This window comes from Arvicanthis niloticus, chromosome X (assembly GCF_011762505.2).
Source record: "Arvicanthis niloticus isolate mArvNil1 chromosome X, mArvNil1.pat.X, whole genome shotgun sequence".
Taxonomy (NCBI): domain Eukaryota; kingdom Metazoa; phylum Chordata; class Mammalia; order Rodentia; family Muridae; genus Arvicanthis; species Arvicanthis niloticus.
In genome coordinates, this window is record NC_047679.1 from 60435952 (window position 1) to 60459625 (window position 23674).

Sequence of the window (23674 nt, forward strand, 5' to 3'; positions counted from 1 at the left end):
CTTGGGAAGTGATCAGATCTGGTTGGTAATTGCCTGCCTGATCAAGAGCCATTTCCTTCATGGTTAACCAAACATCAGCTCCACTCAGCTGGGCCAGTTTTAAATATCACCAAAAGTGAATAGCTCCAATTACAACAGGAAACACATTTTCCAACATGAAACAAGGACCAGAAGCAGATTTGTCCATGTATCAAAATGTTCATCTCAGGAATAGGCAGGCATGTTATTCCTCTATCCTGTGCACCCTCCATCCCTTGCTCCTGAATACCCACATACTCAGCAACACACACACACGCACACGCACACACACATTTTTAGAAATTGTGAAAACATTAAAAGAATCTTGTTTCTGATTTCCCTGTTGAAAAAAATGGCTGAAATTCCTTTTTTTACAGTGATATTTTCTATTTTAAAGTTGAAAAAAATCAAAGAAATTCATAAGCAGGAAGCAAAGTTTCTCTTCTACTTTGCTTGGGGAAAAGAGAATAAACACCAGAAAATTACTTTAGAAACTATCACACTCCTCTGTAGATATTTATTACAAAATTTTTTTGGAAATTTCAAGAATTTGAGCTTCTATTCACAATTTGGAGTCTAACTTTGAGAAAACTATGACCCACTGCCCTCTTTGGTCACTAGATCTTATTCAAAGACCACACACCTTCATTATTCAGGGATTTCATACCCTGACAAGTGGCACAGGATTTTGCTGTGTTCTAGCCAAATGCCAGACAACAGAAGTTGTCCTCCATCCTTGAAAAACATGTTGCATCCAGCAGTAGAAAAAAATAAAAGGAAAAGTGTTGAAGCTTTGTTCCAATTAACCTATACCAATCATTGATCTGTTTTCTTGGGGAACCTCTCCAAGTGAAGGGTAACATTTTTTAAGTCACTGTGGATCGCTCTGATTAAGGTCATAGTCCTTTATCATTCTCTCTGAGCATGCCTGAGATGTTAAATCTGACAGAAAAAAATAATAAAATAAAACATGCTCTGAAATATATTAGAAGACCAAGTTATCATTTTAATGTGTGATTCTTGGGACTGGAAGACTAAACAGGCATTGAGAGTATCCAGTGTCCAGGTCACGGGACTTACCAGACTACCTTCTTGGGCTCATTGGAAAGGGTGTGTGTGGAGTGGGGTCTCACCTGTCAGGTTGCTAAACTGCTATTGGTTGGGGGCTTAAAGGAGATTTTCAACTGTAGATGTCTCAGTTTGGGATAGAAACGAGAATGTTGCACTTTAAAGCCAATCCACATCTTCTGTTTGTTCAGTCATTGTGAGACATTCCCTCCCCCTTACCATTCCTTCTAGTATGCCAACCTAAAGCTCAGATTAAGACTCAGCCAGGCAAGGAGGCAAAGGGAGACACAGAGACGATGAGGTCCCTCCACTATCCCCGAGGCCCTGAAGGCTAAAATCATGCCATTATGCTTTCAAGGCTGACCTTGAGTCAAAACAGGTTAAATTGTATTCAAGAAAGTTCCAGCAGGGTCAGTTCTAGGAAGTAACAAGTTTTGCCCCTCCCATTGCTGGCAAAAACTTCAAGTTCTCTTGTGCAGTCAGTTCTCTTGTGCTTCAACCCTAGGCTGAGTGACCTCAGGGCTCCCAGAAGAGCTAGTGTGGGCATCCTTGAAGTGGAAGAGCTCAGCTTGAGACTCATCTGCTGTTACCGTCATGGACAGACAGATACCCACTGCTGATTCTAGCCTACCAGGTAAATACCCCCATGTTTCTGGCCAGTCTGTTGCTTTTCTTTGGGTGCCTTCTGCAAATGTGTTAATTATAGCTTCTGTCACTTCTCTTAGATATCATTAGTCATATCCTTCAGTTTAGGACAATTCAATTTAAGTCAGATGTATTGGTGTCATAGTCCTTCACCTGGAAACTCTGGCAGAGATCCTAAAACCACTATTTTTAGAGCACCAGTTCCCAACCTGTGGGTAGCAAGCCCCTTGACAAACCTTTCACTCCAAAAATATTTGCATTAGGATTCATAACAGTAGCAAAATGACAGTTATGTAGTACCAATGAAAATAATTTTATGGTTTGGGGTCACCACAACATGAGGAACTGCATTAAAGGCCACAACATTAGGAAATTTGAGAACCACTCCTCTGGAGTTTGAAATGTAATGAGTGCTCCTCAAAATCAATGAAGACTAAACCTAGCTTGTCTGTTGACAGAATGTAATATCCAAAATAGCAGCACAGTCCTGCTTCTTAGCTAGGACAAAGGCTCTGGTGCAGATGAGATTATGCCTCTGTTAAGTTAGGATTGACAAAGTGATTTTACAGAGCCTGGGAGTAAGAACAGATACCTGTGCCTAGATGAAAAAGTGAAAGTGGTGGCTACCATGGAAGACTGTTAGCTGAGTGGGTAATATTGGGAGGTGACCATGGCTGAAGTCTGTGAGCACTGATGCCTTCTTTACAAGCTCTTCTCTAAGGATCTCCTGCTTGCCGGTTTTTTTTTTTTTTTTTTTTTTTTTTTTCTCTTTCCCTAAGCCTCTTTGTACTCACTTGAGCCCACAAGGGGCAGCAGAGTTTGTCAAAGGATATCTTTTACTTGTTCCTGTTTTCTCTAAAGAACTTCTGTTCAGATACAGTAGTTGTAACACACACAAACACACACACATACTCATCTACCCCCACTACACAAGAATGGACACCATATACTCCTTCTTTGAGATTCATAAAAGGTACTACAAAAAATAGCTAATGGTGAAAAGAATATTACAGAGGTTACTGCATATTCTTTGCAATGCATCTCTTTGCTTCCAGTTCTTCTGCCTCTTATTGAAAGAGTCAAGGGTACAAAGAAAGAGAAGAAAAAGAGAAATGTAGAAAACTAAAATTAAAATATATTAGAGGAAAGAGAAGGAGAGAGAGACAGAGACAAAGAGAGACAGAGAGACAAAGAGAGGGAGACCAATACAGGGGAAAATAAGTGAGAGAAAGCTAAAAATTAAGAGACATAAAGAAACACAAAGAAGAAAACTTAAACACAGTAACAAATGACAGAGATAAGGAAAAGCAAACATATAGAAACAGAAAGCAATGATGAGTGAGAAAAAGTAGAGGAGAGACCCTCTGAGCATTCTGTCAGTGTAAGTGTCAGCATCCTTAAGGCTGCTTTCTTGTTTCTGGAGAACTTGAGAAAATAAACTAGGAGTCTTCAAACTGCACATTTAATATATCTATCTATCTATCTATCTATCTATATATATAGATATAGATATATAGATATTATACTGTCTTCAGATACACCGAAGAGGGCATCGGACCTCATTATAGATGGTTGAGAGCCACCATGTGGTTGCTTGGAATTGAACTCAGAATCTCTGGAAGAGCAGTCATTGTTCTTTACCTCTGAGTCATCTCTCTAACCCCTATCATCATATTTTATTAATGGTTTCATCCTTGGGCTGGATGGAAAGATGGTTAAGCAGTTAAGAGCACTGGCTACTCTTCCAGAGGTCCTGAGTCCAATTCTTAATAACCACATGATGGCTCACAACCATATGTAATGGGATCTGATGCCCTCTTCTGGTATGAGATGTGGATAAAATTTACAGCCAAGAAAATAAAATCATCATGGAAGAAAATGCTTATAGTACTTTACAGAAGCTGTCACACATATTATATAAAGAAGATCTGTGGTAATTTTCACAGCATACAGAGATACAAACACAAATAGCTATTCAGAAATTTTCTTCTAGCAGAAAAAGTAAAAGTGAGTTAAAACATCAAGAGATATTCTCTAGTCAGGGCTGGAGGAATGGCTGGCTCAGCCATTAAGGGGCAACTTTTGTTCTTTCAGAGGACTTGAATTCTATTCTCAGGATCCACATGGGGCACCTCACCATTGCCTTAACTCCACTCTAAGGGATTCAACCTCCTCTTCTGGATGTTACAAGTACCTGCTCTCACATGGAGGCACCCACACAGAGATACACATACTTTTAACAAAAACAATAACAATAATACTAAACCCTTTTAAAACAAATACTCTAGTTAAAGAGACAAGGACCGATGTCAAACAGATGGCTGTTAGATGAGGAGGAAATGAAAATGTATATGCCTGCCAGTGAAAACTACTGAAAGTTTAACAGCCATTATACACATGCAGAAGACCTGGTGCAGATCCATGCAGGTCCTGTGCTTGCTGCTTCAGTCTCTATGAGTTCATATAAGCTTTGTTCAGTTTATTTATGGAGACGTGTTCCCCTGTTGTCCATCATCTCCTCTGGCTCATACACTCTTTCTGTGACCTCTTCTTCAGGATTCCCTGGGCTTTGAGGGGAGGGATTTGATGGAGACATATTATTTAGAGTTGTTTGTTCAAAGGTATATATTATAGCTTTCCATTTAGTATACTTATGGGACTTCTGTGTGTGAATGAGTGGGTCTCTGATTCTTATGCTTTCTCTTGAGCTTTGTTCCTTTCTGCTGAGTTGCCTTGACAAACTTTGATGTGATTGTTTTTATTTTATCTTATTATATTTTATTTTGATTTGTTTTTATTTCTTAGAAACCTGGGTTTTTTTCTAGTGAGAGACAGAAAGGAAATGGTTCCAGATTGGGGGCGGGGTAGGGGAGAAACTGGGTGGAGTATAGGGTGGGGAAACTGTAATCAAGATATATTGGATGAAAAAAGAATCTATTTTCCATAAGGGGAAAAAAAAGAAAGTTTAACAGCCAAAATATAAAATAATGAGTAGTCATTAATTTAGACTTACTTTTTCAAAATGCATATCTATGTGATAAAATATATCAGAAACACTATCTAGAATCAGTTTTGAATATTAATATTAATTGCTTTAATGTTTACTAAAATACTAGAACATTGAACCTTGTAATCCAACTATTTACCTAAATGTCATTTGCATAACTGTATTGAAAACTTAATAACCATCACCCTCCATGAGCAATATGATTTAAACAATTGTGGATACAATATCATAAAATATGTAGTTGAATGTTCCAACTATCTATAATTCTTATTGATAATGACATGTGTGTCAAGTATTAGTCTAGAGACACAGAAGCAGAGTATGAGAAGTCACAGGTATTTTACTGAGATGATTTACTGATGTAATTTTAAAAATTATTCTAAGTAAGCAATAATTTAAGTGATGTGTTTTCAGGGCATATATCATAACACAAAGGTTCCAGTGCTGACATTCTATTGGCAACACACATAACCATAGATTTGCTCTTCCTTCCACTTCTACGAATTTAAAGATGGTAAATACAAAGTGAATGCTCTTGTTTTGTTTTAGTAGTTCCTATAATATAATTCTCCATATTTACCTTTATTGTTTTATTACTGATATTTGTGGTACCTGGGTTATCTTTTGGTTAAAAGGTATGTGGAATAAAGTTATAAAATCATGTTTTCACTTAGCTTTAGAGAAAAGAAATAGATCATCACAAAACCTTCAATTAATTCATTTTGGAAAAACGTGGCATATTCCTTTTTAAGCGACCCACGCTGGCCATAATTTTTATATTCTTGCAATTTTGTTGATTTGACTATTTGCTTAAGTGCTGGGGATTGAAGACAGGGTCCAGTACATGCTAAGACAGAAGCTTTGACATCACACTCCAATATTGTATTAATAACATAGTTGAATATAGTGATGGAATACAAAGTGATGTTTTGATACATGTACACAATCAGCATATAGTATCATAATGGTGCCAATAGAACAACAAATGGTAAAATACAATGTAAATTTGACTTATTTGATGTTTTAATGAGTGAAGAATGAAAAATGTAAGACACACAATTATTAATTATGTATGCCATGACTGCTTCTGAAGAAACTGAAGTGAATAGACAATATCTATTCTGGAAGTTACTCAAGTCACTATATAATAGGGCTACACTGTGTGTTCATTTTATTCTTCTGTCTTATTCCTTGTCTTTATCAGAAATCATGCAAGAATAAAATTATCCTTAGAGTTCTGAGGACAAAACTGCCAACAAGAAACTGAGAAAATCTAGTAGCTTTAAGTCATGAGTTAACTGGAAAAACAATTCTATAGCTTTGAGTATGATAAAAATAATGAGCCTAATCCTAATGTTCTATTATCCTAAGAAGATCTTCAGTATTTGATGGTAATAAAATATAATTAAATTTAATAAAATAACGTTTCCTTCAGCTAATGTTTCCATTCCTCCCCTAGAGAAGAATACAACTAGTAAAGATAAGAATTCATCTCCCTTCTCTTTGTTCTCCAATTCTCCCTAGGAACAATGTTAACAATGTTTGCCATACATAACTCATGTGCTAGCCTAACTCAATTTTTATATTGATAAATTCACAGAACTTAGGAGAACATACCAAATTAATGCAAACCAGAAATTGGAGGATCCACTGTGAGACTTTATTTAATATTTGTTAGGGCAGTTTCCTCAAATCCCTGGAGTAAGAACACAGTAATATGTTAATGGCTTATCATTTACAAATTCATCTAATTATGTGAGACTATGTACTTGCATTGCATTGATAGAATATCAAAAATATTATTACAAAAGCAAAGTTAATAAAAATCAAAGCCCAATATTTTTGTTTCATTCAGTGATTTTAACTATTTTAAAAGTTCTCAATTTAAGAAGGGTTAGTCTTAACACATTTGACCTTTGAATCTAATATAAGATTTAGCCAAAATTTAGGCATTGGCCGGACTCTTTTCTCCTTCTAGGATGTGGACTCAAAAGATGTACAGATGTGTAGCTGATATAAAAATTAACATGGTCTTGAAATTAACTTTTCTTACCTCTATAATGTTGAAAACAGCTATGAACCCTGGATACTTTTTCTTCTAGATAGAATGAGCCCCTTTAGACTATGGTTTTAGATAGGTAGATAGATAGATAGATATTTACAGTTCATTAGAAGCAGTGTTTTCATACTTTGTGTCATAAAACTTTAATAATGTACCTATTTATAGTTATTAATAATATATTGTTTGGTAGAGTATAAATTAATTTTCTATAATTTTAGATAACAATATTCAAGAAGAATCATAATAACTCTTATGCCTTTTAATGCATATTTAAGTCTTCAATTTTCTTTTTTTATTTTTCACTTCCTCACCATTACAGAGAATCTATTTTGAAGGATTATATATATATGTTTCTGGATTAAAGCTACAGTCTGCAGAAAAAAGACCTCTTGATATAGATAGGGTAAACATAGTGAATTGTCCCAAAAGCCTCCTTCCCCACCCCCCCATCCCTGTGCACAGCAACTCTGTACATGAGCAACTGTGCAGATTGAAAACCTGCTTCTGCCATGTTTATTCTTGTAAACACAACATAACAGGAATTACTAGCACACTGGTATAGCAAACTTGAGCAGGAACAGAGCTACATTTTTTTCTCAGTGTAATGTCATCAGATTGTTACTAAAACTGGAATAGGAAAGGTTTAGGTTTCACAAATAAAAATGTTCTGGATGACTAAATTACTTGCATATAATAAATATTAAGGAAGACATTTCTTGTAATACAGGAATTTATATTCCAAGATATGCTATTTCCTTGGTTAAAGAAAATCATATCAGGGTAGACAGCCTGAAATACTAGAGCCAACATTGTAACAAACATCCTTTACCTAACTCTTATAGAAATCTCTCCAAAAATCTCTACTAAGCAAAGCTTCCCCTGTCTTTCCCTCGCCCTGTCTTTGAGAAATAAAAAGAATTGGGTTCAAAAGCAGGAAAATTATCAGATAAAGAGAGAATAATTCAAAAGTTATATGGTTGTTAGCAGACTAAAATTAACCAATAAACTCTTGACTTATCGGTTTCTGAACTGTGCCTTTTAGATAAGAATATATATATATATATATATATATATATATATATATATATGCTAGAAATTAATAACAAATATTTTGCAGATAAAGAAAAATATCCATGAGTTGTGGCAAAGATTATATCCAGCTCTGTTTATGTTTTCAACCCAAGTGCTTTGTACACTAGAATTCTCCTTAACATGTCAGCTTTACTCTGCATCCCTAGGATAAATGTAATGTTTTCCCATTTCTATATGGGATCATACCCTTCAGCAGCATTCAAGCTGTTGCATCCAACATTATTAGAGTACTTTAATCTATTCCCAGTTGTCTGAGGATGCCCCACCCCCAAGGCTGGATGATCCACCACCACTGTAACAATAATCTCATGGAAAATCTAGGTTTGCAGTTATATAGTTAAAATTGAAAAAAAATGATGTGAAGACCTTTCATTCTTAGACCCCAATATTGAGATATTGTAACTTCATTCAAATTCCATTCTATTGTAACTGGTGTTGAATTGACTTTCGATATCCTTTGACTAAATGTATCAAAGGAGAACAGGTGAACATTTCCTAAAATTTGCATATGTGTAAGAGTCTAAGAGTGTTTGATGTCCTACTTCTGATGAAATGTGAGTGAGCAAATGGCAACTACATAGGCAAACATGTCTCACATTTCAGACAACAGTATTCCTTGGAAATGATAAGGATAGTTTCTTCTGAGCACAGTGTTGTTAATTTTAAGGACAAGCAAAGGTCAACCCATGAAAGTATGTCAGAAGACACCAAAACTCAATAGTTCAACACTTACATTTTTCAACACATAGTTGGGAGCAAAGGCTTTGACTTACTGCTGATAACCCTCTAGACCTTAGGCTGTGTTTTCATATTGGTTGTGTGAATTTGAAGAGGGTATGAGGGTCCTGCAGAAGCAGGTTGGCATTAATATTTGACTGTAGTCTTGGGATTGTCTTGATACTGCTTGGGCATTCCCCTTAAGAAAAAGAGGTTATTCGGGCATATTTACCTACATTACCAGTTTAAGGCCTTAACTACATAGCCCTGAAATCTTAAACTGTCTTCTGAGTTTCCAGTGAGGTTGCTGGAGAGGAAAAAATCCTAGATCCATCTTTTTTTTATTCTAGTTAAGTAATAGTTGCTCTTTCTTGAAAATGTGGCCCCTCATGTGCAATTGTTTCACATGTTTTAGACTTTTAAATTTTAATGTAAAGCAGTAACCTTGTGTCTCCTCCTCGGCTTCCCTCCTGCCTATCTGGAGCCCCATTCAAAGCACCCCCAACCCCTCCTCTCTATCAGACTCTGAAGTGTCACTCAGAGTGCTTTCTTACTTTCAACAGCTTCCAAAATAAACAGTGGAGGTTGTGACCGACTGGGCATTCACTCAGTTGGATACAACAGTATCTCCCAATCACTGGTGTGAGCTGCCTTTGGTGGCAGGTCTGTTTCGCTGGCTTCTGGCAGGTCCCAGAATCAAGGATTTGAGGACTGATGGTACACATGTGCCCACTGAGAGGGAAGAAAACGAAAAAAGGGGGGGAGGGGGAGACTACACCTCATAGGATTTCGACTCAAGTTTAATCTTTCTTCTCTTTTATTTTGTCTATTTAAATTAAAATATATTCATATATAGCAGAGGGGGAGATTTTTCTGTTGTCGAGTACCGATCAAATAGGTAGTTTTCAGATTTAAGACTATTTCTGTGAGTTTTTCCTCCCATGCCTCTCATCTGCGCCCTCCCTCTCCCCCTCCCTCCCCAGCCCAGCTCAGGTTGAAACTTTGCAGCACGCATTCACTTCTTCCCCTCCAGGGATGGCTCTGAGCTCTCGAGCGCACGCCTTCTCGGTGGAGGCCTTGATGGGGAGACCCAGAAAAAGAAAAGCTCAAGACCCAAGAGAGGAGATGCAGCTTGAGCTGCAGGAGGAGCAGTTCATAGAGGAAGGGGAGGAGATACTGAGGAGCCCTTCTGGGGACAGTCAGCAGCCGGGTAAGTACACACAAGCAGCCTCTGTACCCTGAGCGCTTCTCTCCTGCACGCGCTGGCTGGATCGTATCTTCTTTGCCTGTTCTTTGCGCAGCGACAAGGATGTCCTGGCACGGACGGCCGGACCCACAAGTCGGGTTGTAGATTGTGTAACACATTAGCCACCTGACTTTAGGACAAATTTCAGAGAGTTTGAATTTCACTGAAGTGCTGTGGTTTGTTTGCAATGAAAAGGAGGGTCCCACTTGATTTTAGATGAGTGATTTACACACCTCTTATAAAATCCTAAGAAGCAGGGTGACCCCCAAAAGCCCAAGGAAATCTACCTTTAGATTCAGTTTAAGGCAGCTTGGGGCAGAGAGAATTTTAAGTGTCCCACCTTTCATGGGACACAAGTTGCCCCCCCCCCACCCTCTCTTCATTAAGAAATCACAAAGGGTTTTGTGGGGAACTTATATGTCAGACTTCCTGGGGAGTGGGGTGGGGAGACAGTGTCTAAAGATAGTCTCCTGAGAAAAAGATGCGTGCAACTTTCCAAACTCTCAAATTCCCTGTCTAGCAGAAAAGAGACCCAAGGCAGAATCTTCAAAAAGTCATTTCTCCTGCTCTGACGAGAGCAACAGCCAGGAAAGTCTGCAAGAAGAAAGTATTATCCAAGTGGAGCTTCAGGGATCTGACCTATGGAAGAGATTCCACGACATTGGCACTGAGATGATCATTACCAAGGCTGGCAGGTTAGTTCAGCTGGGCGAGTGACTTCCTTGAATCACACAGTAGGCACTTAAGGAGGAGAATCCAGTTTTTGTAATGTGAAGCTCCTCCCTCTTCCCATTCCTTGGCGGATGTTAGAAAGCCATGGACTACTCAATCTATTTGCTCTGGGAAGTATTTAGCTGCATTAAATGGTCTACTCCTCTTTTCTGATACATCCTTACTCCAAGTACTCACTCTCCCAATTCCTGCCTGAGAGTATGTATGCAAAAATCCAGACCTGTATAGGCAAGCAAGTGCCAGATGTCCCTCCAACTTCTTAACTGTTGTGGCCAGCCTCTCAGTGCAAGCCTAGCGAGTATTATTCCATCCACCATCCAGCATACCATCCCTGGCTCGCTCCACTAGGAAGTCAGCCTTTCCACAAGCTAACCATTCGGTGTAGGGCAGCTTCCGAACTGAACTAGTCTTCCCAATTTCAACCATTTACCTCATCTACCTCACATACCCTTCTTCTAAATACAGGAAAGAAACAAAATTTCTCCTGTCCTACTTTCTTATAATTTTAATATCACGTGAGAGAGGACATGGATGAAGACTTTTCAGAAAGATATTCTGCACCACTAGGAAATCTCAGACTTGTTAAATCAACCATCTTTTTTTCTTATATAACAAATGCCATTCCCTGAGCCCATCATGGAAAGGGAAGAGTACTGACTTTATTTGTCCACAACTCATCTTCCTTCACAACAGCTCGCATATAGCCCACCTCAGGTTCTAGTTTCTGTCTGAACCATTGTTTCTTTTCCCACAGACGTATGTTTCCTTCTGTTCGGATCAAGGTGAAAGGGATGGACCCTGTGAAGCAGTACTATGTGATTTTGGACGTGGTACCGGTGGATTCCAAACGTTATAGGTAACTTGGTAGATATGGGGATATTCCAGTTTACATAGCTAAGGTCCAAATGGGCTGAGGGCACAGATTCAGAGCATGGTCTTGCATCTTGACACTTGGCAGCAGGAATTTTTTTTAAGTATACATAGTGAGGAAAGATGATTGCTCATCCTTGGACTTTGATAAATAGCCGAATTTTCTCATTTGAATCTGGGTTCAAAGTGAAGGAAGGGCTGGTCTTTTCTATTCCCTCCTCCTGGAGGTTGATGTTAAATGGCTCTGTATTGTACCTTCTGACCACCCACTCTTTGTGCCTTAGATATGTAAACTGCGGTTGATTTGGACTCTGGCATCCTGGAGGCAAGCAGTTTAAAAAACATCGGGAGAAATATCATAGATTCCGGAGAAATGTCATAGATTCTAGGTGGAACCTGGCTTCTGGGAACAGGCTGTAATCTGGTCAGGTTCTCAAATGCTGCCATGATTTGCCCCAACATAGTGGTAAGGGTTTTAGGGTCTGGGCTAGGTTTTCGCCCATCTGTTGTCTCCCTTTTAGATTTCTACCTGAAGGGATGGCAGGATTCAGACAGTGCCGGGATTGAAGCCCTTAATTAGGCTGGATCAAATATGTACTAACTGTTCTAAAGATCAGAACCTTTTGAGCTAGCAGTTTAAGACGCTCTGTCCTTCTGACGCTTTGACTCGGAACTCTGGAAGTGAAGGGGAGGGTGAGGTGAAAATAGCCCAAAGTAAGCTGTGTGCAGTCAACCTTGGACGCCTGCGGTGCCTGGCCCTAGCAGGGGAGCCAATCTAGCTTCTTAGCTGCTTGCTTCTCAAGGCAAGAAAGAGCAACTCGCCAGCAAGCTGGAACCTCCTCAGATGGGAAACAGAAGCAGCTGCTTGCTTTTCCGCGTGGTACTGTCGCTGGTTTTGGTGGGGGATGCTGAGCGAAACACAGTTTGAGATCGGAAACAGTTCAGAAAAATCAGCCTGGAGGACGCACGGGGCGGGGTTCCTTTGGAGTTTTCTGCTGTGAAGTTTAATTGACAACGGGTTTCCTAGCCAAAAACAAAACAAAACAAAAAACGGGCTTTGACTAAAACTATTAAGCGTGGGCAGGACAGACTTAGTGCTTCACCTCTGTTTCTTCGCTCTTCTTGCCTGCTTGTCATTCATGAATATTTTAGGCATCGCTACAGTGGGAAAATAAATCAGATTGATTCCTGCTCCAGTTTCTGTGAAGAAATACCGGACTCAGATATCCCACGCCATTTTTTATTCTTTTGGACATTTCATTGCATTCTGATGGCATATGTATATTTACTGCTTGTTTGTTCGTTCGTTCATTCATTTGTTTGTGTGTTGCCCTTAAATACTCTTTGAAAATGAAATTAGATATTCTGTTTATTTACTAGGTTTGGGGATAAGCGTTTTAATCTTTGGTAAGGCTCTTAGTTGGAGAACTCTGAAGTCTCCCATCCTTCTGCTTTATGCTGGCTGAGCCTAAAGCCACATTTCACTCATTTTTTTATTCCCTCAGGTATGTGTATCACAGCTCACAGTGGATGGTAGCTGGAAACACTGACCATTCGTGCATCACTCCCAGATTCTATGTCCACCCGGACTCCCCTTGCTCAGGAGAAAATTGGATGCGTCAAATCATCTCTTTTGATCGAGTAAAACTCACCAACAATGAGATGGATGACAAGGGCCATGTAAGTGAGCACAATGTTTCTCCTAAAAGAGGTAAGTGCCAAGGCATCTGGCCAGAGGGAGTCCTGAAGAGGTCACTCTTGTTTGTAAGTGTTGTTTGGGGAGCAAAGCTCTTGGATCTGTAACTCATAGACCACAAAGAGCTCCTCTAACCTGAGTGCTGGACTCAAGAAGGACTGACTGCAGGGAGATTAAGGGCCCAAAGACCCCAAAGAAGAGAGCAGTTTAAGCTGGAGAGAGTGTGTCCTGCCCTGGGGAATGGGAGGGAACACTTCACAGGGCTGTCTGGCTTCCTAGGTAACACTATGGGCTTCTGCTTTCCTTAGAGTCAACACATTTGTTACATGGGTACCTTTGATGTGTTGGGGGATAAAGGGGAGCAAGTGAGAAGCCAGGCTGGAAATTTCCATAACCTGCTGCCACGGGTGTCAGTTTTCAGGTTTTCTGGAATTTTTTAAAACTTTGTATTGATCGGTTGTGAGTTTTACATTATGCACCCACATCATGTTTATCTTCCAGTCACTTCATACCTGCCCTTTGTTCTTGCAATCTTCCTCCCCCAAATAAAACACACAAGTAAACAAACATCAACAGCAAAACAAACCAAAACACAAAGCGTAGCAAACATCTCATCTTGGAAGCTGTAATTTGTTCTACAGTTTATCCCTCTGTCCACACATCTACACTTGCAAATGTTCATTGAAGTGAGTCATTGCTATGGCTCCAGATCTCTGGCTTCTGTGACAAGGATAAGGATCCAATATCGATGATGTTACAGAAGCCAGAGGTTTCCTAGATCCTGAGCCTTCTCCCTAGGTAGACTCCTTGGGCTCTGTCAACCTAGTCTTGTGCCAGCCACAAAAGAAGAAAAGGACCAGGATTAGGAGGTGTGGAATATCAGTTTTCTGGCAATATCTGAGAACATCTTTTACTGCCCAGAGAGATCCTATCAGTTGATTGGGTCCTCATGGCACTTCCATATCACGTGGTCATCCACAATTGGAAGCAGGAAAGGCTGGATATGGAATTTACTCCATAGCATCAGTGTCACTGTGGTGCCTTCCTCTGGAAAGCCTTCAGCCAGGAAGGGTTCTGTTGGGGGCTAAAGTCCACAACAAAGTCCTTCTTGGCATACCTATATCTAGTTTTTTTTTGCTGTGTCTTCACTGGCGGTTATTATAAACTGGGGATGGTGTTGGGGAGAAGTAGGTATTTAAGATGACATTTAACCATTTCTTCCTCAGATCATTCTTCAGTCCATGCATAAGTACAAACCTCGTGTGCATGTGGTGGAGCAGGACAGCAGGATTGACCTGTCCCTGATTCAGTCCTTTCCTACTGAAGGAGTTAAAACATTCTCCTTTAAAGAAACTGAATTCACCACTGTGACAGCTTACCAAAACCAGCAGGTAAAGCTGTCTAGACCCCAGTAAGTGGGAGTGGCCCCACTGGTATATTGGGATAGAAGCAACAGTAATGTATAGGTTACATTTTAAACAATGGAGAAAAATAACATGGTTTTATTTTATTTTCCAGTCATAGTTGATAGAAAGTTGTGTGGATCTTGTGTTAAATATGAGATCAGGACAAAAAGGGACCAGTAGGCAAAGGAGAAACTTGTTTTAATTCTGATTTATCTATGTGTTCACATTTATTTAAAGTACCCCATTATAGAGGCAGCATTGTTGCTAAGAACATAGGCTGCATGTTTTCTCTTTGTCTTTCTTTTGAATCATAGATTACCAAACTGAAAATAGACAGGAATCCCTTTGCCAAAGGATTTAGAGATCCCGGGAGAAACAGGTATGTAACATGGAAATCAAATTTAATATTTATGTAGCCCCTTTAATAACTACTAAAAAATAATAAGTAAATAGAATTGCAATCAGACAGTATTTATGTAGTTCTTTTATGAGTATAAAAGATAGGGTACCTGTGAATCAGAGACTCAGAAGCTAACGTTTTGACAGGTAGGAAAATAAGCCCAGGTTATTTTGGATGCCAAACCATGCCTTCTTCTACTATCCCTCCTACCCAATGTTAAGATGTTGTATAGTACAGACTTGTGGAACTTACAGAAATGTACTCAGACTATAGCTATGGGTATGGATTTTACAGACATTTATGGGACTCTTACTAATAATTCAGATGATCACTCAAGAAGTATAACAAGTTTATATGAATTATTATATTCACAAAGTGTTTTTCTGACATTACTAAAAAATAAATCTATCTGTTTTTAGGGGTGTATTGGATGGCTTTTTAGAGACCTACCCATGGAGGCCTTCTTTTGTCACAGACACACAAAGTAAGAAAAACTTTTAACTTTCTGTTTTATTTTTACATCTTATTGCAGCAACAAAAGGCACAACTCTTATACCAAATTCTATTGAAGGGGATAATTATATGCCAGAAAAAAAGCAATATGTATTTATTATGTGGGAAAGTAAGTACCAAAGACAGACACAATCTGAAACTTAAGGGAGATAGTGAAGTTATGTTGTAGGTGGATATATTGGTTATCTCACTGAATTATCTTACACTTACATCATGATATCATATATCATACATGATTTCCACATTATTTCATTCCTTTATATGAAGAATCTAGGTTATTTTCATGTATGTGTTGCTCTTATTTTCACATTCTTCAAAACTTCATTGAACATATGATACATGGTAACAACGTATTGTGAAATTTATAGCATGTATGGTAAGATGTATGATGAGCACAGTAGAAGCGTTAAAAAGAAATAAATACAAGTATAATGCTCCAAATTCATATACAGGATGTGGCATGTTACTACTTGTAACGCTTCAGTTTCAGGGAAACTGGAAGCAAAAGATGAATACTACAAACAGAAAATAACAATTAAGAAATTATGATTAATAAGCCAAGAAATGACTCTCACCATGCAAAAACACAAAATGGACTAAATATAGCATGAATGTGGTTCAATTTACCTACTTTTAAATTTTTTAAAATGCTTTTTAATGTATGCATTAAAAATTGATTATATTAATGGGGTTCCATGTGATGTTTTTATTCACATATCCATTAAAAATATTTAGACTCATTGAATCATATTTATCTCAAGTAGTTGTCACCTTTATATGGTGAAAACTTTCAAGATCCATTGTAGTGTTTCCAGAAGCACAATATACTATTATTAACTATACTATACTTTCTACTGTGCTATATAGCACATGGGAACTTCTTGCTAGTCTCTAATTATAACTCAGGACATTCTGATTCAACTTTTGCCCACTCCCATTTGACCTCCATCTCCCTCAGTATTTGGTAGTCATTATTATGTTCTCAGTTGTCACAAGATCATCTTTTATATTTCATATATGAGTGAAACCATACAATATGTGCTTTTCTGCATCACAACCAATTTAGTTGTCACAAATATTTACAAATCTTTGTAATGTGTTTCTTCTCAAGCAGTACATCGCCTGATGAGTCATCATCATAGTTGGATAATGGATGTGTTCTAGTAAAATAATCTGCAACTTTAGTTACTCAAATAGTTAACTATAAATAGAATATTTTATTTGTAAACAACATAAAACTGTCTCAATTAATTTTAGCCCCACTAAAGTTGCTTGTCTATGGACGTTTATTTAACATTGTATTTATGGAGCAAGACATCAACATTACATTAAAGTTTCACATGATGCTATAACAAGTAATTGTAATGTAAAGAAATTAAGTGTAATTATTTGATGAAATGATGTACTTTAGTGAGTAGCATAAAAAGTATGAACAGTTGCTTTACTAAATCAGTTCAACTGACAACATCAGGGAGCATACTTTTAAAATATTAAATAGCCTAATTTCAAAAAGGACCATTAACTGATCACTCAAAACACCATTAACTTCATCATTTACAGAGTGTAACGCACACTCAAATTGGAGAGGAGCAATAGATTTTAAAATAACTTCTCATTGCTTTCTTACAAATATTTGTCACTCTGCTGCTAAAATATTAGTGTTAATTTACATACAAATATACTCAAGAAAAATAACAATTATCAATAAAATTTTACAACTTCATTAAGTATAGTCAAACATAATTTACTGGACATTTTTTAAAACAATAAAGTTGAGAATCTAGATTTTCCTGTGCCATATAATAATTTTATTATCTGTTAAACTAGGTTCTCAACCTTCCAAATACTGCAACACTTTAATACAGTTCATCAGGTTGTGATGACCATTAATCATAAAATCATTTGTTTGCTACAGTTATTTCATAGCTGTAATTTTGTTCCTGTTATGAATCATAATATAAACATCAGATATGCATGATATCTGATATGTGACTCCCAACAGGGGCATGCCTCACAGGTTGAAAACCACTATGTTAAACAATAAAAGATTTTGGATTCCATTGAGTGAACACTTTCCTTCTCACCTTGATGTTTCTTAACTTGAAACACTGTCTTCAATTCTTGATAGAGAGAACCATAGACCTCGCCCCATTTCTTATTTTTACATAAAATATCAATATTTTCTTCACCAATAAAATTGTTTTTATATTTACTTGTTTTTTATGCTGAAACAATCTGTAAGTTCCCAAATTGTCATGTTCAGTCTAAATATATTAAACCTTAGTTTTTATTTGTAATATATCATTGGCTAAATTATATATGGAGCTTCTTTAACTCTTGGGCAAAATATAAAGTATAGTGAATGTTCAGTGTGATACACAGTAGTAGTGTGACAGCAGCAGTACTTCCAGTAGTAGAGATACCGCATTCAGGATCAGTTAGAGGAATAAAAATATCTTTTTCCAAGCTGAAAAATTTGCAAAGAAACCCACTCCAAGAATGGGACAGAAATGGCAATTGATAAGATTACTCGTTGAGCAGGAAAATAAGGTTCATTGTTCTCTGCTTGACTTGTCATTTTCGCAGGTGGAAGCAGTGGCTCATCTCCAGTGACCTCTAGTGGAGGAGCCCCCTCTCCTATGAACTCCTTACTTTCTCCATCTTGTTCTCCACCTACGGTTTACATGCCTCCAAGCTCCTTTGCGATGACCTATCCAGATACATACCTGCACAGTGTCATTGTACCCTTCTACTATAGAATTTGTCCGACTAATTATTGGCAACCACAACCTTTTGTCTTACCTACTCCTGAAAGTCTACCAAGCTTCAGCAGTTCTCAGATCTTACCCCCACTCATGATGGAAGTCCCTGTGGTGTCCTCCAGGGGCATCATCAATCCAAACAGTGGCTTACATGAAGATTGCAATGGGCAGTGTCTACAAGCATCTCATTCTGCCAATCAAATGTTATATGAAATACAGAATTCTGGAAACATTTTCCATCCAAACCCCATTGCCCAAGAAGCAATCAGTTGTCCTTTTCATCCTCCCAATGGCTATTATACGTACAACGTCTCCATGCCACCTAGACTGGAAAATGCTACCAATCACCTCAGTGAAAATGGTACCAGTCAGATTTCTTTTACTGAAGGCAGCTGTGATCATTCTCATTGGTATCCAGCCATCAACCATTACCATTAATGGGACAACATCCACGTTTTAAGACATTTACATGTAAGCATCTATTTTATTTTTAACAAAAGAAAGAACATTTCTTAAAAACTTTCTTACCAAAAAGCATTGGTTTGTCTTGTTTCTAAAGTAATTTAACAAATGTTTACAAGAATGTCTATATAATGTCATCTGTGACTTAATATTAGAATATGACATTATAACCTTGGTCCTCAAATAAGTTACTTAATAAATATTGTTTGATAAGATATGCCATCAGTGATAATTAATTCCAGGAGATTAAGTCTCCAATTACAACATTGTTAATTCACTATATATCTATGTTTTACCAGTTAACTAAGGCAACAAAAGAGGTGGATATAGTTCATGTAAAAACAATAAAAGTATTTTACTCTTATCTATGAAGATTGGCTACACTATAAATATCAAGCAATTATGTCAAAATTGAATCATTCACTTGATTTATATTTTTCTGTTTAAAGTAATAGTAATTACAGTTTTAAGGTATAGATAGTTGCCAAGTATTGTTTCCCATTAACCTGTGTAGCTCAAATAATATTTAATAATGAAGGGATGCGAAGATCACTTGAAAACTATCTGATAGCTTATATGTGATTACTTCATTAAGTGACAAGAAGTTATTTAACTGAAAATTAAATTACATCCCTGAGTTGTTCTGTAATTATTATATTAGGGAAGACATTAATTTTATAGTTATTCCAGGATATATATATATATATATATATATATATATATATATACATATATATATTTTAAATAACAGATAATTTTGTTATGTGTTACAGTCATGAATCTAAGCACATGTAATTACACTGGTAATAGTAATTAATAGAAAGAGACAACATTTTAAATGCTACAAGTTTATCTTATTTTACTTTGTAAATAGTTTATAAATTGTCCTTTCACATTTTTAATTATATTAAACAATGAATCAAGTAGCCCATTTTCCTTAAACTAAGGTGTCAATTGGCTCAGGTCTGTTAACACCACTAACTCATGCACATAACTATTTAATAGTGAAATAGATGATACGGAACTCAAAAAAGTTGATATATTGTGACTATGGTTATGAAACAAAATATCTGTCCATATCAAGCTGCCTTGCTTTAAAAACTTCCAAAAGCATCTGGTTAGACATAGTGTGAAATTGTTAGTACTTATGTAAAAGTAGCCACATGATACTGTATAAGTGACAAATTCTAGTAATTAAAACATCATTTCTACCTGGTTGGAAGATAAATATATATGTACTCCTCTCCTCATTTGAAAAAAATCAGTTTACATTTAGATATTTGGTTTTTAACTTGCCCTGGTATGTGATATCCCCCAAATAAACCTAGAGAAAATAAATCATGTGTCATATTTTTTAATTTGCACATTGAGCAAGGAAATAATAAATGATAGTTTATCCTTATAGAGCTCTCAGTCAAGCTTAGACCTGTAGTCAGATTCCCTCCCTGGTCAGGAAAGGGTTTTGTGGAACAGTCAATCAAGCTGAAATCAATCACAAAAGTTGAGCTTGGTTGAAGCTCTAAACAGACAGATTGTTTTATTACATTTTAAACATTTATACAAGACTTTATGGAACAGAATTTACAACATTCAGTATAGGGTGCCTAAACTATATGAATATTATATTTTGGAACACCAAAGTATAACTACAACATTTTAGGTTACATACTTTTAGAATCTTCAAATTAATGTTATTTCTTCTATTTAGTGTGCCTTGGAAATGAAGAGGCTTCTTTAAAACTCTCAAGCTGTGAAGAGATGGATGGTTCACACTGTTGTCAGACATGCGTTCTCCATATGGTCTGAAGATGGACATGACTTTATTTTTTGTGAGGTTGAAGTATGTTTGTGGCAGGAAAAGGAATGAATTCTTAGTCTAAGCAAGTAATGACTCAATGGATAATCAGTCTTTTAACTAGCAGTATCTTATGTGCTGACAACATGACACAGGTACCTACAATGCATAAATACAAGCATCTGCACTGGACATAATGGAAGGGTCTTCTTAAATTCTCTTAATTGTTTTTATTTTGCACCTTGGGGGAAATCATGGCACACAAAGCAGTTAAAAATGTAGCTTTTAAATATTACTGATGTGCCAGTTAATTTTGTGGCTGAACCAGAATGTAGCTGAAATAAATGTGTTCTATAAAAACTAACATATATTTTGCAAAAATTTATATGCATGCTAACAACAAATTTAGTATGTTTGATATAACAGAACTGTAGATATATATCATGTATAAAGTGGGACATTTTTTACATTGTTGTCTCCTAATTTAATATCACTAACAAGTTTTTAACATATGTGTATAGTTTTTTAAATTAAAGATATCACTCTAATATGTGTAGATACACACACAATGTGTGTGTGATCTTCAATGGAATATTTACTTTTCTTTGAAAAATAATTTACACTATGCTTTTTCTTTCACTCCTAAAGAGAGATGCTGTATAGAAAATTTACTCACAAGATACTGACATCTACTATCCATTATGTATACTTATGTGAAGAGGCATATTTAAATATATTTAGAAATGTCTAATTGCATATGCTGTACTTTGAGAATTGAATTGACAGGGTAGAAGTACAATGCTTTATATTCCAATTAAAAAATATGTTGCTGCCTTTCTACTGAAAAATATTAAACCAGCCAAAATAACAATAATATTCTAGTATGTACCAACAGTTTACCAGTTGATTTCACTGGAATTTAGCATGCATGTTGGAGCAGTTAAAAACAAACCAAATAGTTTGGTCACTGATGGTAGCTGCTTTGATACAACTACCTTGGTATACACTTAATCTTCTTAGATTTGATCTTTAATTAAATAATATTTTGTATTAAAACTGTATAAATAAATATGGTTTGGATGGCAACATAAAAGAGAATGAAGAGATAATATAGAACATTTGAAACATATCCCACATGTAAAACTATTTACATTAGTGGGGCTGGCCAAATTTAACATGCTGTTTCAATAAAATATTGAGAGTAAAACGATGAGTATCATTTCCTCTCAAAGTTTCAAATGTTCATGTTTACAAATTTGTCCTGCACATTAATATGTAAACATACATTATGGTAAGCAGATGTACAGGAAAATGTTATCGTATCTTTGTATTTAGTTGAAATGCATATATATCTTTATTGGCTCACTTTTAACTGCTTAAAAGACTTACAACAGTTAAAGTTAAATGTGATAGAAAATTCTGAAAGTATAATGCAATGCATTGTAGCATTAAACACTTTAGTCAAATATTATATTGTTATTGTCTAACATAAAAGAATTTTGACTTTGATTTAATATCACATTCTTATAAACATGATGATATTATGTTATATTGTAGTTAACAATTAAAATCTTACTAATGTAAAAAGGAATAAAATCATAATCTTGTATTAGAAAAAATTGGATGTCTGTGTTTTTATTTAAATATATAATTAATTTTTCTTCCCTTTTACAGCCGTGTTTTAATGTAGTGCTTTAGTACGTACCTTTATTTAAAATTTCCCTGAAATTTTCATATTTAGTTTATAAAATAAAAATGTGTGACTTCTAGTCACTTAAATGAATTCACTAGTTTTCTGCCTTGTTGAATTTTATATATTCTTGGAAAGAATGTTGTCATAGAAACAACACACACACGCATACACACACATATATAGATCTTGCTTTGAAAGAGGCAAGAAAAATCAATGTTGAAATTCAAAATTTAGCACCCTCTCCAAAACTGTATTTTAATTGACAGAGAAAACTGGCAAAAATATCATTATTTTGTGATCTTTCATGGACAGTGATTCTTTTAATTTATTTATTTATTCTTCTCTCATTTATTACATTCCAACTGCAATTTTCCCTTCCTCCACTTCTCCCAGTCCCTTTCCCCATTCCCTTTCCTCCAGTTCCACTCCTCCCTCATTTCCCTTCAGAAAAGAGCAAACACCCTGGGATATCAACCGAATGTGGCATAACTAGCTACAATAAGACTAAGCACATACCTCATATTAAGGCTGCATGAGGCAACCCAGTAGAAGGCAAAGAGTTACAAAAACACTCAAAAGAGTCAGAGATAGCCTTTGCTCCCTGTTAGGAGTTCCAGAAAAAGACCAAGCTACACAACTGAACCAAAAATTCAGAAAACCTACTTTAGTCCCATGCAAGTTCGCTGGATGTCTCAGAAGACCTACTTCAGTTCCATGCAAGCTCCCTGGATGTCTCAGAGGACCTAGGTCAGGCCCATGCAGGCTCCCGGGTTGTCAGTTCAGTCTCTGTGAGCTCCTATGAACCTAGCTTGGTTGATTCTGCCGGTTTTCTTGTGGTGTCTTTGACTCTTCTGGCTCCTACAGTCTTCTGGACTAGACACTAATTTATGAGTGTAGCAGAATATCATTAGGAGTTATTTCATTGACTTTTTCCCCATTAGTATTTGATTCTGTTGTGGGTCTCAGGCTGTCCAGCTTCTGGTTCTGTCCCTCCAGGCAGTGTCAGGGGTGAGGTCCCTCTCATGGCACAATTTCTGTACCACAAGTTCTTTACCACAGAACAGCTTGCATGCAGGACAAATTGTTCGTCAAAGGTTTTGTGCCTAGGTTGGTGTCCCAGCACCTCCACTGAAAGTCTACCTTGGTTACTGGATATGACTACTTCAGGCTTCATATCCCACATTGTTAGTGAGGAAAAGCTGAATGAACACAGTGTTATAGAAGGATCTGTGGGCCCAAGTTCCACACATATGAGATTAAGGTAAATTAATCTGGTGTTTGCACTCAAATGTTGTCACCTAGTTCAGCAGATGTGAGGAAGCAAGACAACTAGTTGCCCTTGGCCCTGGGCCGTACAATGGGTAGTGAGTATAACCACCTCAATTTACCTAACAAGGGGCTCAGACTACACAAACACACATGCACTACTTTAGTTTATTCATATGCATACCTTTCCTACTAAACTGTGAGTGAAAGTGGAATAGAATATT

At 36.8% G+C, this 23674-nt stretch overlaps 1 protein-coding gene across 1 annotated transcript; it reads left to right on the top strand.

Moving 5' to 3' along the window:
* Nucleotides 1-1567: 1567 nt before the first annotated feature.
* Tbx22 (T-box transcription factor 22) lies at nt 1568-22104 on the top strand. Its single transcript, XM_034485542.2, has 10 exons — nt 1568-1720; nt 9643-9819; nt 10379-10550; nt 11342-11443; nt 12963-13137; nt 14380-14544; nt 14874-14938; nt 15379-15443; nt 18059-18705; nt 20405-22104. The coding sequence occupies exons 1-9, from the start codon at nt 1681-1683 to the stop codon at nt 18670-18672; spliced, it is 1575 nt and encodes a 524-aa protein (XP_034341433.1). The 5' UTR covers nt 1568-1680; the 3' UTR covers nt 18673-18705; nt 20405-22104.
* Nucleotides 22105-23674: the final 1570 nt, after the last annotated feature.

Excerpts from the sequence above, each read along its gene's own strand:
- Tbx22 (XM_034485542.2), top strand. The coding sequence starts at position 1,681 with ATGGACAGACAGATACCCACTGCTGATTCTAGCCTACCAG. Across the intron at positions 14,939-15,378 it reads AGAGATCCCGGGAGAAACAG|GGGTGTATTGGATGGCTTTT; the intron begins GTATGTAACATG and ends ATCTGTTTTTAG. Across the intron at positions 15,444-18,058 it reads TTTTGTCACAGACACACAAA|GTGGAAGCAGTGGCTCATCT; the intron begins GTAAGAAAAACT and ends TCATTTTCGCAG.